At 41.5% G+C, this 16708-nt stretch overlaps 1 protein-coding gene across 1 annotated transcript in view; it reads left to right on the top strand.

Annotated features, from left to right (window-relative positions):
• Window positions 1–16708, top strand: part of musk (muscle, skeletal, receptor tyrosine kinase) — a 32587-nt gene that overhangs the window by 2461 nt on the left and 13418 nt on the right. Inside the window, exons 2-12 of the mRNA XM_084572565.1 lie at window positions 4683–4809; window positions 5365–5516; window positions 5671–5798; window positions 6026–6167; window positions 6306–6430; window positions 9746–9905; window positions 10409–10415; window positions 12844–13107; window positions 13301–13494; window positions 14056–14079; window positions 14180–14268. Coding sequence (XP_084428691.1) covers window positions 4683–4809; window positions 5365–5516; window positions 5671–5798; window positions 6026–6167; window positions 6306–6430; window positions 9746–9905; window positions 10409–10415; window positions 12844–13107; window positions 13301–13494; window positions 14056–14079; window positions 14180–14268 — 1412 coding nt within the window. The remainder of the gene's footprint in view (window positions 1–4682; window positions 4810–5364; window positions 5517–5670; window positions 5799–6025; window positions 6168–6305; window positions 6431–9745; window positions 9906–10408; window positions 10416–12843; window positions 13108–13300; window positions 13495–14055; window positions 14080–14179; window positions 14269–16708) is intronic.

The following is a 16708-nucleotide window of genomic DNA, read 5'->3' as shown; positions in this document are numbered from 1 at the left end:
TCAGAATTAACCTATAAACTAATTCCCATAATTATGTCGAACAAACAGCAATGTCCATGTTTTTGAATGTCATTTGATGTGATATAGCCTGATATTGCTGCAATGTACACTGATCAGGCATAACATTATGACCACTGAAAGGAGAAGAGAATATCATTGACCATCTTGTGACAATTCATTGTTCTGCTGGGAAACTTTTGGACCTGACATTTGTGTGGATGTTACCACCCACCTAGCCCAGACCAGGCACCCCCACCCCATAGCAATGACACTCCTTGATGGCAGCAGCCGTTCCCAGTAGGATGCAGCCCGTCACAGACACACACACAAAAATGGTCTAGGAACAACTAAAAAAACAAGAAAAACAGTACAAGGTGTTGACCCTGGCCTCGAAATTCACTAGATCCCAAACTGATCAGGTATCTGTGGGATGATCCACAGAGGCCCCTCCCCTCAACCCATAGGACCCAAAGACCCCCACTAACAACATTCTGTTACCAGACACCACAGGACACCCTCAGAAGGCCCATGTCCATTCTCTGATGAGTCACAACTGTTTTGGAGGCACAAGGGAGACCTACACAATATTAGGAAGGTGGTTTTAATGTTGGGGCTGATCGGTGCATATGTTGGGGAAAGTTTCAGAATTGTGTGATCCTGCCTGTACTTTGTAGCCTTACCTGTATCTTGAATTAATGGTCTGCATGTCGTTTATGCTGTAAATGGAGTTTGTCCTGTTTGCAAACATGTGTTTTGTTGAAATCTCCAGGTTAAATAGGTGCAGGCTTTGGCTTTATTCTTCACACACTCATGGAAATCCTTGTTTTTGTCTTACTCTTGAAAAGAAAGAAAATGTATTTCAAAAATGTTGAAGTATTCCCTTACGTTTCATTTGTCAGGATTAAACAAAATAAACTGGCCAAATGTGAGCAAAGCTTGTTATTTTAAGATCAAGTTGGAGCTTGAGCTAATTGAGTTTGGACCAACCACAGCTTAAAAAGCCATAAATAAATATTCAGAAACTCTGGACTGACAAGTGCTGTAAAAGTGCACTATTATATCATGACCGTTGGGTCTCTGTAGTGGTTTGGAGGCGTGGGTCTGTTGAGCAAAGCTAGGATGGATGGCACAAAGTGATCCACTTTCATGTGCTCTGCTGGGGCGAAGCTGGCTTTGATTTGCTCCGTTTGATTTAAACTGAAATCAGTGCGAGCAAACAAATAAAACCAATGTTGATCATTGGCCCTCAGGGTTCTCGCCAGCAATGAAAAGCACTCAGCTTAAACTTTTTATTTGAGATAGCGGACTACAAGTTTAAAGAGACTAAACACGCATTAACCCCAGAGGTTAAGTGGTTTCTTTCTTTATGTTCTCTCTGGCCATTTTGCAACAAACCATTCTCCCTGAGAACTACATACCTTCAAGGGTATCCGTGCAGTTAGTATGAATGCCAAAGACTGGCAGTTTGTATTGCAGAGTCACTTAGTTATGCACGACGTCCAGCGACGTCACATAAAGCCTGGACTTCACTGTTGGTCCGTTTTTTTAAGTTTTGTTCAGTTTTTCAGGACTGATGTTAAGCGCTGTTGTTTACACAACTAACATGTTCATGTGTTCAACCAATCAACTTACACTTACGTCACAAAACGTACATTGTCTGCTGGGAAAATACCTACTCTGAATTAGAAGCTAAACAAAAACCTTTTAAAGGGAGTTTGCAGGTCTATGGATTTTCTCACTTCCTGTACACACTGAAAAATGGGGTACTTTCTCCAATAGTTATTGGAACTAAAACAAGTTCCAGCAAACGCTTCTGAGTAACTCTTAAGTTTCAAGCTATTTTTTGGCAAATAAACTGATGAGAGCATGGGTCTAAACATTATCACAACATTGAACCATCTAGAACGATGAAGCAGTATTTTCTGTTAAAAGGACTATGTATTTTATAGCTACTCCGTGAGATTATTAAACAATGTTGTAAGCCAGCGGACGAAGATGAGTTAAGAGTTTACATGCAGCGTGATAGGTTAAGAACATATTTCATTCTTCTTAGCACGCCTGTGCGAGCCGAGGCGCCAACAAACAGATGACTCCTCTGCAAACAGTCCCTGAGGACAACACCGATTTTTAGCGCTTGTTCTCATTTCAGCCACACGGAAGCCAGAAGTGTATCTGGTCTGCATGATAGCACCAAAGTGTGTGAAAGAGAGAGAGCACTGTTTACAATCTGACTCTGTAGTATGGAAAAAACCTGGAGGATAAACTGCAAATCAAAGCAAAGACAAAGAGGAACCAGAGGTTATAAGTTACAGGCTGTGAGAAAAAAAAAAAAAAAAGAAAAAAGAAAAAAAGGAGCCACATTTATGGGAAAGAATTTGGAGTTTGGAAAAGGAGGAGATAAATCAGAAAAGGACGCAAAAAACGTGGAGGGAGCAATTTATTTGGTGGTTGTTGGTATCAGCAACAAGAACAAAAATGACAAAAACATGCGTGAGCAAAAATTTTCCTGCATCAGCTTTATATTTTTATCTTCTGGAGTGGACACACAACAACACTAAATATATGAGCGTGTGTCACAATGGAAGACCACCGACTGAGATGAAGTGGGATTGTGTAACTTACAGTGGTCACATCTAGTCTTTAGTCTGCAGCGGCCTCTTTTGCAGGCCTTAACAGCACCATATCACCTCGGGTGTCCAAACAACACGTAGGGACTTTTTCAAAACATGAACCTCTGACAAGGTCAGATCCAGCACGGCTCTCGTTTGCTCTAAATAATGAGTCACGTTGTGGCTTCTCGCCTCAGATGTTCCCCATCTGTTCAGACATAATATTGGCAATAGAAGGACTCTGAAAGAAACACACGTTGTGTAACTTGCTCCTATGAAAGTTCTTAAGAGGAAGCACTTCGCCCCCTTGCTAAAAGTTCGGGGACCACCAAAGTCATCCTCCTCTTTGCACCATAAACCTCAAATGACACGGCAATCCGTTAGCATGGGTGATATCACAGTGAAGAGATGGATCCACAGAGCACGGCTAAAAATAAGACTGCGCACATGAAAACAAATTTAATAAAGCAGATACGAGATATTTTCGCCTTACTTTGACCTTGGCTAAAATTACACCCCAGTATTTAAAAACAAAGTTTAACCTCATGTCAGGGTTTATGATTTATGGTAGCTTCTTTTTTTTTTTTCTTCATCAGTCGTGGTGATGTGGCTGCTTTTTCCAGCCATGTTATTGTGAAATCTCTGTTTCACAAGAGACAAAACAAGCTTAATGTCCTTTAAACTCTAATCCTTTCCTGTTCTCCGCTTTCTTCTTCTTCCCTCCCTCCCCTCCTCCATTGTCTCCCTTTCTTCTCTCCACTGTTTTCTGTTTTCCATCTTCCCTCTCCTCAGTTCAGGCAAAGTTTAAAGCAACCCCGGTGTCTCTGATCTGAATCCACGTAAACACTTGCTGCCTCACCCATGTGCTACTACCGCCTTCCATTTCTTTTTCCTTTCCGCGTGCCTTTTCTGTTTTTACTCCCCCTCCCATCTTCTTCTCCCCAATATATCCACCAAGACTGAAACAAATAAAACAAGTATTAGACCGTCTTTCAAATACAGAGATGTTTTTCTTTTAGCCCTCGTTTGAAAGAACCCCTTCTGCTTTTCCCAAGTACTCCCTTCCACGATTAAAGCTATAAATACACGTAGTGATCCATCCTTTACTCTGGATTGGTTTATTTGTTGTCACAAAAAAAGAACACGTTGTTGCACTAATGTTCAAACTCAGTGGTAAGCCATCCACTCTCCTTTAACAAAGACCATGTGTTGAAAGGTGATAAAGGAGAACAGTGTGTGTAAGGGAGATGGAGGTTGTCTTTGAACATTAAATTAAAATCTGTTCCAACTTCTGCTTGAATAATAATTCAAGGTGCGCCGTCACTTACGATTACGATTAAAGTTCAACTATACCTATTGTTCCCTTGCAAACCTCCCACATCTGAAATGTTTCAGGGTTAATTTTACCAATAACTACACTTCTTTTCCTCCCTCTCATCACCTCAGGGTTGACCTTCCTCTGCTCTGCTCGGGCCAAAACTGTGACACACCTCAAAACCCCTTGACCCGGTTACGTTAGCCAGCAATCAAAGCTGGGTGCTAACTGACCAAAACAGATGACTCAGTCTAAAACAGGAATGTAAAGAATGTTAAAACAAAATGGCTAAAAAGATCCAGCCGTTTACTCTTCTCTGTGAGAAGAAGCAACTGGCTCAAGTCATTTTTAGTGGGAGCTGAGGATCTGAAGTTATAAACTGATGCCCGACCAGTGTTGTTGTTTGACCATCACTGCATAATCAAATTTAACCAGGCACTCCCATGGCACTGTGATGTTTCAACCAACCAATTGAGCAACACTTCAGAAGTGTTTTGTAACTCTGTTCCCAAAGAAAGAACATGCTTGAATGCTTGTGTTAGAAATGCTGACCATCTCCAACACAATGACTTGTGCACTAGCAGTTAACATTTTGCAGGTTGTATATTCTCTGTTCTGTGAGCACATCTGCAGCACAGTGACCGCTATCTATGCTATGCACAGAGAACCAATATCAGCTTTCTCTTTTCCCCCCTTCCAAAGAATAGCTTCCTTGTTTTGTAACAAAAATATGTTTTCTCTGCGTGTGCATCGCCTAGCGCCTCGTATCATCACCTTACTGGAGACAGTGGATGTGCTGCAGGATCACAATGCCACCTTCATCTGCGAGGTGCAGTCACGTCCTCCTGCAGACATCACCTGGACCAAGAACAACCACCCAATTATGTAAGTTTAGAACAAAACCTTTTTTCAGCTTTCAGGCACTTCCAGAGAATAATGTTGCAGTTTAAATAAAGAATAAGACATGTCCACTGCCATACTTTCAACACAGATTGCTTGTCAGTCACATTTTAAGTTTTCTTTGCATGAAGTTTGAGTGTTATGGTTGGATGGGTGCGGTCCTCCAACCCATAAGTGTTGCAATTACAAGGTTAACATTAAATATTGTATGGTTATTTGACATTAAGCCATCAAGGTAAAATTATTTAAAAAAGTCAGTTTTGCTAAGTGTGACCATTATACACAACGCTAACATAGCCAGAACACCATTAGCTTCTGTCTTAGGCCTGGGCTGGAGATTGCAGGTGTTGTTCCTGGTTCTGCTAGAGCCACTGTTGCCTTCACCATTCACATCTTTTCCACTGCATTTGGTACAGATGGTTTGAATGTATCTGCTTGACATACAACTGGGAAAAGTATAATCACAAAGCCAACATTTATAGATAGTTAGTAAGACTAATTTGTTGACTTGTACTCAGACCTTTATTCGTGTACCACCAGGTACTATGACACTCGATACCTTACCAGGGAGCAGGGTCAGATGCTGATCATCCCTCGTGTAAGAGAGTCAGATAATGGAGAGTACTGCTGCATCGCCAGTAACGGCATCGGAGAGCCTGCCAAGAGCTGTGGAGCGCTCCAGCTGAAGATGAGTACGTCTTCCAGAGCCCAGTCAATTTTGACATTTAGTCCAGACGTTTGAGAGAATGTGCCAAGTCTACAGTTTTATTGCAGTCATCTCTTTCCTTTGAGATAGTAGACTAAACCACCGTATGGTATTTCTTGTCTTGTCCGTTTTTCCATCAGAGCCACAGATCAAACGGCATCCTACCAATGTGACCCTTCTCATAGAATCCAAAGCAGTGCTGCCCTGTGTTACATTTGGCAACCCCAAGCCGGATGTCACGTGGCTTAAAGATGATGAACTTATCAAGGTATGGGCTATTTTAACCAACAACTATAACCAAAGAAAGTTTTTGGATGTCTACTAATGACAGGAAGTGCTCATTGCCTCTTAAATACAGTACCATGATCTAATAACTGTTTTGGTTCCATCACCTCCTATCTTTAGCCAGTAACAATGTTATAATAATACCAACAAAGCTATTGTATATTTTTTAAAAAGGAAAATAATAAATAAATCACGACATTTTTTTTCCAGATCAGTGACCGTGTTACCATTCTCGACTATGGTGCATTGAAAATCCATAACATACAGAAGGAGGATGCTGGACAGTACCGATGTGTGGCCAAGAACAGCTTTGGTTTGGCCTTTTCAAAGCCTGTCACCATAGAAGTACAGGGTATGTATTTATATTTAGTTTCACTTCTTATACTTAATTATACTTGATTAAGGAAATGTAATGTAATATAGCAGTGTTAGTATGTGATTTCATGAATCCATACCATAGCACCTGTGTTTTGTTTGTGTACTTTCTCAGCTCCAGCCCGAATCCTGCGGGTCCCAAAGGAGAAGAGAGTAGCGTATGGTAGCCAGATTTCCCTGGAGTGTAACGCCACAGGAAATCCGATCCCCACCATCACTTGGCTGGAAAATGGGAATACTGTGAGTGTTCAGATTAAGTGTGCACATACATGTAAGCAATGGGTTTCTAAAAGGGTCACTGCTAATGCTTATATGTTAAATTTACTGTATCCCAAAACCATGCTCTCTTCTAATTTTTTTTTTTTCGGTCCATTTGGAAATATAACTTTGTGTTTGCTTGGGTTCCACATTCATCCATCCATCAATCCGTGAATATACCTGGTTCAGCCATAGCTGGTTGTGTATATATTCTTGTCTCTTCCATGGTGGTTGAGTTCTTCTTTTGAATGGTTCGAATGTCAGTAAACACAGCCAACATAAGAGACATTTTAGCACGTTGCACAAATTGTGACACATTGTCAGCTGGAGTGCTTAATGAGAAAGGGCTAACAATAATAGAGCAGATATAGTCGATGGTCGGTAAGGCCATCATGAAGTACAAAGGCACCTCAGCCTTGGACGTGGATGGGATCAAACCAGTGACTTCATCGTCCCAAATCTGCTTCTTTAAACACTAATCCACAAATCCCCCAGCAATGTGTGTGATAAGATAATCACATAAAGTCTCTTTTATGAAATCTTAATCTCAAAGCAACTGCAAAGTGACATAATCAAAAATATAGCTGTACTAATTAATATATAAGAACTAAAATTACTGCCTCGAGGTTGTATGCCTCCACCAAACAGTCAAGTTGCAGTTTACCTGCATAAATATTCTTGCCCAACATTAGGATGTCACTGTGAAGTAAACTTTTGAGACTTTGGATGTAAATTGTCATCACTTGATCATTTTATTTTATTGGTCTGGACGTTGGTGTGAAGTTTAGTCAATTCTTATATGTTATAGGAAACGCAAGAGGTCACAGGGATGCTGACTTTTGTCCTTTTGTAACACCAAATTCCGATCAAATCATCGCTGAGTCCAAGTGGATGTTTGTGCCAAATTTTGACCACCCAAGGGCTTTCCTGAGATACTGCGTTCGAAAGAATGCATTGGATGTAAGGTCAGACCTTGACTTTTGTTGATCTCTGACCTGTAAATTTGAATTATATATATATATATATATATATATATATATATATATATATATATATATTTAGGCATCATCTGCACAACCAGTACCTACAGTGCAGATTTGCAGACACAGTAACTCTGATCCCTTTCTTAAGTCTGCAGACACTTAAGACCCTTGTCAATGTAGTGGATTTTCAGCTCTGGAAGAAATGAACCACTCATGTCTTTGATACACCAACCGTCTTCTGTCCATGTGGTTGGAGCAACAAAATACTATGGTCAGTCATAAAATAAAAAGGGCACGAGCAATAATTACAAAACATACGTAAATCCATTATACTCTCATGAATATACAAGAAATTCCCCACTAATCCCTTGCTGTCTCCCCCTGTCTCTCTTCCCACACACACTCCAGTTAATGTGCTTAAGATCGGCTGTGGTACCAGTGATATAAATGGCAAGGAATTCTCATTATGATGACAGAGGCCTGAAGAGATTACCTTGCATTTATCTACTAATACACATTGTTATCAGCTTTAAATTGGCTTGTTGTTTTTAATGTGAGCGAGTTTCATGCTTGTGATGTCAAAGGGCAACCACGTATGACATATGCTGAATGGCGTGTGGAACGGAAAAAAGTTCCTAAGTTCCGATTGTTTCTTGAACAGTGGATAAGAGATCACACGCGTGGCCACCTCAAGAATGTTAATTTTTTTCAGCGAGGCAGCAGACATTTTTTTTAAACACGCTCTTGCGGTCGACATGCACCACATAATGTCTGGGTATTTAACAGTCTTGGGTGCTAGCTACAATGTGATTACAAGCCCATAACGCTTGTAAATACTATATATATGTGTGTGTGCGTGTGCTGATTAAAATGACTGTGGGAGCTGCTTTTTTTGGCAGCTCGTTGAGGACATTAATTTCAGCGGGGCTGCATCGAGCTAAAAACAGGCGGTGTCAGACGCAGCGTCAAATATAGACCTATCAGCACCTTGACCAACTGACACACACACACACACAATATAGTCCCTCGCATAAATCACAGGTCTATATGCAAGTGGGAATAAGAAAACTAAAAACAACAAACACATTTTATCAGGCTTGATTTACATCGTGTGAATTCTAGAGAATTTCCACAACTTTTATAGGATTAGAAGTAGTCTTATCTATGATACATGATTATGCGTGTCGTAGTTTACAGTTTACAGACAGTTTAATCTTTATACAGCATTTTTTATTTAATCCGTAATGGAACTTGGAGAGGAAAGATTTTGACAATGGGTTCATAATAAACTCAGTTTTGCGTTAACTGCCATCCTCTGATGAGGAGTGCAAGTAAAGACAGAGTGCAGAAAATGAAATCCTCATTTGTTTATCCTGGCCTATAAATGCACTGTTGAAGCTACATTTATGCTTCTGCATCAGATCAACATGACAGGCACAACATAGCCTTATGCACACCACCCTAGAAATGTACCCACAATTCGCTGCAACGCATACCGAAGCCACTGTGATTGGTCTGGAATTTCCTCATGCACAGCTCTTGGTAGCCAGAACAACACAGAAAGTATTACTTCTAAGGTAGCTTCTATCTTCTCTGTGTTGCAGTATTTCAGCAAAAGTTGCTCAACCTTTATCAGCTCCAACCCCAACATGAGCCGCTCAGATCCGGTCGTCAACTAGTGTCTTAGCGGCATTGTTACAACAATGCTGCCGAAACAATGCTCACAACATAGCATGGGCTACAGTGTAGGGGTAAAACCTTGGCTCCGCATGGATCAATTGCAGAAGTAGAAACCAAACTTAATAGAGAACAAGAGTAATTTTTGTGCTGTGGTTATGAGATCTTCCCATTTTAAGTTGACTTCAACTACAGATTCATCCTCCTTCTGTATGTTATGTACTGTATACACTACCTTCCATCCTTTGGTATTTCCAAAGTAGTTTCAGAGGAGGCATTGAGGGTGTGGTATTGCATGTTTTTGGCATGACAGTCCCAACTGGAAACAGGCACAATTTTGATCCTATGAGGTAGTACAGCCATGGTGAATTCCTAATTTATGAATATTTTATGTGAACAAATGTGACTGTGTGTGTGTAATGAAACCGGGGTCATCTGTAGTGACCCAGCGAGAATCAACAACCAGTACTGCTCTCTGGGCCAAGGAGGTATTTTAGGATTATGAGCCGTTTCTAAATGAACACACAGCTGTGAAAAAAATAGCAGGCAACAAGTTGGCAACATCTTAAGGCAAATTTCTTCAAGTGTAATTTGCCCTTGCTACCGTGGTATATTTTTTACTGTCACTTATTTCCAGATCTCGGGTGCATCAGTTGAAGAGACCTTGGTGGGGGAGGTGATACTGTCCGTTCTTAGAGTGACGGTGAGTAAACCGGCTCTGTATACCTGTATGGCCTCTAACAGACACAGCGCTGGAGCCAACACCGCCAAAGCAACCGCAAAAGTCACAGTCGCAGGTAATGACGTGTTCGATCCCCACCTCACACTATCAAATGTTACAAATTCACTGCAAATTGCCACATTAGAGAACACTCAATACCTATAATTACTTGTAGCTGTCGTCTGGGTATGTTGTTGTCGAAGCTAACGATAGCATCTTTTGTTATGCTAGCTGCCAGTTGTATTAGTTGAGCTTTGTGTGGCTTCAGCTGTTTGTTGTCTACCCCATTTGGCCGATCCTCAATCACACCCACCCACGCGCACACACCCCATGACTGCAGTCACCTCAAAACACATGCGTCCCCTGCTCCTTGACCACACACACTTTCCTTCCACCTGGCCATCCCTCCGTCTCTTCACAGCTAGCTATGAGTTGCAGAGAGACACATGATGGTCGCTTGTCTCTTCCTACAAATACTAATTTTTAGCCATTTTCCTTCTCTCATCTGTTTGTTTTTCCATCTCCTTCTATATGGGCTCATTCAACCCGTGTCCTCTGGATATTGCCACTTCCCCATAGAATGGAGGTAAGAGATCCGCCTTGCACTTTCTATGGAATGGTCTGTGCTTTATGTCTTTTGTTTTATTTTTATTTATTGCATGTACAGTATGAGTATAAAAAGAGTTAATAAAAAATACCTCTGACCCAACTGATCCACCTTCACTCGTGGGCACCACAGCCACTTGAGTGCTGCTGCTGCCTTTAAGCCTGCTGAATACAACATACAGTTTGGCTTGGTCCAATAAACTCACCAGTGCCAAGAGGGGGATCAGACTCTCAATCACCCATATGGTGCAAGTTGAATTTGAACCTTTCTGAACCATAACACACATCTGGACTATGTAACTGCAGAGAGAACGAAAGATACTGTAAAGGGGGAGAGGGAAATGCGGCGAATAAAGAAAAGAAAAAGCAAATAAGGAAAAAGGAAATGTTGGCCTTGGGCTGCCTGATGAAAAATGTAGTGCATTAGAGACAGCAGACGGAATGGTTATATTTGCCAACTCATGACCACATCTGGACAAAAGAAACACAGAGATACAGCGAGGAAGAACGAGAGAAAAAAAAAAAAAAAAAAGGTGGGGCTGATAGATTTACCGGTCACCTTTAAGTTTACTATGCTGAAGCACCAACCTCCCCAAGAGGCGACATCTGGAAGTTTTAAGTATTGCAATACAACCAGACAGCAGGAAAGCTGGAGTGAAGGCTGTCAGGCAGGCAGTGGGGAAGACTGAAATGTGAGACGGCCTGAAATGTGAATCACATCCAGGCTCGACGGCGTAAGAGCGTAAAAGAAAGCAGACAAACACAGAGTGAAAGAGGAATACGGGGAGTCTGGTGCACAGACATATTTATGCAAAGCATGACTGTGTGACTAAGCCGTTCAGTCGAGAGGCGGCAAGGAAGTCCAACAGACAGGATGTGATTTCACAGAAAGCTTCCACAATGAACAACATCTGGATGATGTAAAAGAAAATATTTCAGGTGAAACACCATGTCTTAATATTTTCTTTAGTGGCCATGCTTTGAGTGTCAGCCAAAGCCATAAAACGTTTTTTTCCCTACTGTTTTCTTCTTTTAAGGAAATATGTTAAACCAGAATACACACATTACAAATGGATCCAGGCAATATTATTAGGAAGCAAGTGATCATTTCTACCAGGAAAATTGTCTCCTCTCAAGTCATTTCTACATGATGCATACACTGATCAGGCATAAGATTATGACCACCTTCCTAATATTGTGTAGGTCTCCCGTGTGCCTCAAAGACAGTCTCATCAGAGAAAGGACATGGGCCTTCTGATGGTGTCCTGTGGTGTCTGGCAACAGAATGTTGTTAGTGGGGGCCTTTGGGTCCTATGGGTTGAGGGGAGGGGCCTTTGTGGATCATCCCACAGATTCTTGATCAGTTTGGGATCTAGCAAATTTGGAGGCCAGGTCAACACCTTGTGCTGTTCTTCATGTTTTTTTTTTTTAGTGGTTCCTAAATCATTTTTGTGTGTGTGCCTGTGTCAGGCTGCATCCTGATGGGGATGACTGCTGCCATCAAGCCATCATTGCTATGGGGTGGGGGTTGCCTGGTCTGGTCTAGGTGGGTGGTACATGTCTAAGTAACATCCACAGTAATGTCAGATCCAAAAGTTTCCCAGTAGAACATTGTATTGTCACAAAATGGTCAATGACTAAACTGTCCTCCATGCTGGGCAATGAGTCCCACCCCCTGCACGGTGACCTGACAGGACTGAGGAGCAGCTTCAGTGACAGACTGCTTCACCCTCGATGTGTGAAGGAAAGATACAGAAGGTCTTTCCTTCCTGCTGCTGTTAGGCTCCACAACGAGCACTCCTAATATGTGCAATATATCTATTATTTTTTATATCTGTGTCATTTCTACATGCTGTTGCAAACTGCAATTTCCCCATTGTGGGACGAATAAAGGTTTTTCTTATTCTTATTCTTATTCTTATCTCCTGTGTATTATTACAGCTGATAATTTTATGATACCACAGAGGTTGTGAGTTTTGTGTTTGTGAAATTATAGCTCCAAAAACATTCTCTCTCATGTGGTGTTCCCCAGGGGTCAATTTTAGGCCCGTCATTGTTCAATTTGTTCTTGTTGCCTCTGTTTTTTACCATATCTGTGTCTCCGGAAAGCATCACTCCATTTAATTTCATTACATTTAAGATGGTGTATTTTCTAAAGGTAAGGAACTTCTTATCCCTAAAAGGGATGTTATTCACTTTCACTGTCAGTGGTTTTAATGTTGTGGCTGATCGGTGTGTTTTTCTTCCCATGAAATAATATAGTCTTATTTCCAGACAGTCATTAACTTTCTTGACACAGAGGTCTATGTATGTTGTTGCAAGTCATTCAACATCTCCCCCACTTGCCACCAGACAGAAAGTGCCCCTATCTGATCGGAATGCATTTGTGTTGTGTTTCCATCCAACAGACTTTATAAAGGCGTCGCAGGTTACTGCAGTGCATATCGTGGCGATGTCTGTCGCACAATTCTGCACGATGACTCGCTGGTTTTCTTTAACTCCTCCCTCTCGGACCCCGAGGACATGCAGGAGTACCTGGTTCAGAGCTGGTGGGCGGAGCTTGAAGGACTCAGTGGGCTGTGTAGCCCCGCGGTACGCTCATTGCTGTGCCATTCCTCTTTCCCTGACTGCAACCCCTCGGGGTTAGGACCTGCTCCTAAACTTGTCTGCAGGTAGCATGTTTCTCCTTGTTTTCTCTTCTCGTTCACTTTGGGTACATGAAACTAAGAAGGAAAGACTGAATGGATGGGGGAATGGTTTTAATAAATAACGGAGTGGATATTTTCAGTCTCAGAATTCATCACTCACTGCGTTTCCGAATGAATGAATAAAGCATCATTATGTATTTTATCCTTTACCACACAGAGAACATTGCCTGGCAGTGAAGGAGCTGTACTGCCATAAGGAGTGGTTGGTTCTCGAGGGCAGCAGGTCAGTCCAGTCGGGGCTCTTCAGCTCTGTCATCGGGTCCCACGCTCCCAATTCACTGCTGCCCAACTGTCAGGCCTTACCAAGTCTTCACACAAACCCTGATGCTTGTACATATGTTCCTTTTGTAGGTAAGATATGCCTCAATGAGGCAGTCTGGAGTAGTCTTTCATAAGCTGTACAGTCATCCTAAATGAATCTCAGTACCCCTCAGTTGAACAAGTTGGAGTGTATTACTCCTCCTATATGTAGAGACAGTGTAAAGGATAATGTATCTTGTTTCTACTTGTAGTATGATCTTGAGTCTGTTAAATGCATGATCATTTTAGCTAGCTCGAAAAGATACATACAAGATATATGTAAAAGAAAAGCAGGAGTTGGCCTGATGCATTTAACCATGTGCTCTAAGGGCCAAATAAAGCCTGGCTTGCTACACTTCAGGTCACTGATGAGGTCATTAAGAGGGTTTAACTGAGCTGCGCCAAAATATACAGTGCAGCTGCAAATGTGTGTGTGTGTCTGTTTGATGCTCGGCACAGTAGTGTGTATGATTGCTCTGTAATATAATCTTGTACTGAATTGGCTCACAGTGCCCTATGGATTTACTTTTTTGGCCAGATTACTTAATAGCTCTGCGTCCTCTTGAAACTAAAGTTTTCTTTTTTTAATCTGGTCTTTGGTCTGCATTTCAGATATCAAGAAAGATCAAGTCACAAGTAAGTGTGAAAAGGTGTTTGTGTTCACGTCCAGACGTCAGAATTAATGCCATGCAACAATGAACGGAGAACTTATATGCGTCCTGTTTCCTATCGACAGCAACGTGCTACAATGACAGAGGTCGCTCCTACCAAGGTGGTGTGAATGTGACGAGGTCTGGGATACAGTGTCAGCCATGGAACCAGCAGGTATTATGGACAGAGTGTACTCATGTGTGTGTGCGTATGATTCTGAAGCAACGTAATGTAACTACACAGGTTTGAATGGAAATGCTGCTAAAATATATCAATGCATGGACTGAGACTTGTCACTCTCATGGGTATGATCCACATAGAAGCCGTTTAAGGAATACATGGCGCCACTGTTGATGAATTTTCTAAGCGGTGACAGCAATTAAAGCTCGGGTTCATAAATCAAAGCCAGATTTAAACTGGTAGAAGATAGATGCTTTACTGGTATGGAGCGTGTGGATGTTCAACTCTTATAATCAAACATTCCTGACCTCTACTCAGAGATGGAAAAATCACACAAAAGTGCTTGCAAGTGCAAAGACATGCATACGCACACAAACTCCCTGTGGCCAAAAAGCCCCTTTATGTTTTTACGGCTTTGCTCAGGGAGAGGGTCTGCTTGGGTGAACTGTTACTACTCTCCTGTGCAGTGTGTGTTTGTGTGTGTCACTGTGTGAGTGTGTGTGTGTGTGTGTGCCAGGTCAGCAGAGAGGGAGGGAGGGGCTCATCGTGTCACATCCTGCCTCTGGAAGCAATTAGCTTTCACACGCATGTGCTCCACAGACTCCATCACCAAGACCCACACACACACATTTGCTCACACACAAACTATATACATTGTGCCAACTGCTTGCTGTCTGATGCAGTTCACAAGTGTTAGCTCATTCGCTCTACTTTTGCCTCCACACAACATTGGCTTGTACTTAAAAGTTCCCAAATGAATCTTTTTTTTTTCTTCTTCGCCTTCACACATTCCCAAAGCCATGTGTATACATGATCACTTAACACAGAAAACTACAAATGCTACACAAATAAAAAGTAAGTTTGAGTTTGCACACCGAGATTTATTTTTCACCTCGACTGTCTTTACTCTGGTAACACATGGCGTGTTACTGTTTCCTAATTACCGTCATTTTGTCAGGACTGCAATACCTTTACACCAGTTAGAACAGTTCCTTTGGAAAATTAATGAAAAAAAATGAATACACAGAATTAAACAGAAGCTTCTGAATTGTACTTTTAGTACAAGAACCAGTTTATTAATGTGTCAAGAAGACTGAGATTTCGTCTCCATTTTTGGATCGCTAACCCGTGAAAAACAAATGCCACATCATGTAGGGGAGGACTGTAAAACTAATTTGTCAGCGGCTCGACAAGAGAGACAAGATGCTAATAGATCTGACGTCTGTGTGCGAGGGGCAAATGGCTTTTGTTGAACTGTGCGATGATTCTCAGAAAATATAGCTCGTTTTTGTTTGTATTGTATAGTAATATAAAATATTTCTCAGAACAGATTCACATCACTTCCTCTGAATTTTAACCATCAAAGCTTCTTACACCAACTATGCCAACAGTCCTGTCAAGTTTGAAACTTTTCTCCATATTTGTACAATGTACACAGAGCTGTAGTAAGATAGTAGAAGAATTATTCCCTTATTGATCTCTCATGGGGAAATTCTTTCTCTACATTTGACCCATCTATTATGTCAAACAGTAGTGTGTACACTTGGAGCAGTGGGCCGCCACTTGTGTATTGTCCTTTGAGCAATTTGGGGATTAGGCGCCTGTTCAAAGCACCTCATCCATGGAAACGGCCGGATGCAAAGCTGGTTATATACTGGTTGTACTTAGTGCCGTCCACTGCTGCCTACAAACGGAACTCATAATCTGGTGGTAATGGGAAGTCATGTATACAAAATGATAAGATCAACTGTAAACCGTGAGAACACTGCTGCTACTGTACTATAACGGCCAGTAGCAGCATCTAGGTCAGCATCTAGAAGCAACCCGAGGCCATCAGTTTAGCAAGCTAATGGCCCGGTAACTTAATGCAGGAAACGCATTGGCATAATGAGAGGATGAGGCCACTGGGAATACCAACGTTTTCCTTAAAAAATTAAATATCTGTGGCTAAGTTAATATATTAACTTAACGTGCACTGGAGTCATTTCTGAAAATGTCGGCAAACACATTACAACGAGTGTAGCAAGACACAGGAGGCAGCAGGAACAGAAAACAACTGAACTTTAATGAAACTTCCTAAAAACAGAAGGCTCTTCAGTGATGAGCAGAGTAACCCAAAAGAGAAATTAAGACAAGTTGAAATCCAGAAAAAAAAGAACAAAAGGCCTAGGCACACAACAAAGAACTGGAGGCTTCACCAGAAAAGACAAAGAAGGAAAGGGAAGGAAACAGTTAGGACCAGATATACACATGCAGAGTTAATTCTGAAACAAGACACAGGTGAAACTACTGAGGGGAGGAGCACCCAGACGCAAGGTAAGACAATGGCGGGAAAAGACAAAGACAGGAAGTAAAATGAAATTAAACGTAAAGAGATAACCGATTACAAAATAAAACAGGAAGTACAAGGAAAATTCAACATCATGATAAACTA

Source organism: Chelon labrosus, assembly GCF_963514085.1.
Source record: "Chelon labrosus genome assembly, chromosome: 22".
Lineage (NCBI taxonomy): Eukaryota > Metazoa > Chordata > Actinopteri > Mugiliformes > Mugilidae > Chelon > Chelon labrosus.
Note: the sequence above shows the minus strand (reverse complement) of the source record. Positions and strands in the feature narration are given on the sequence as shown.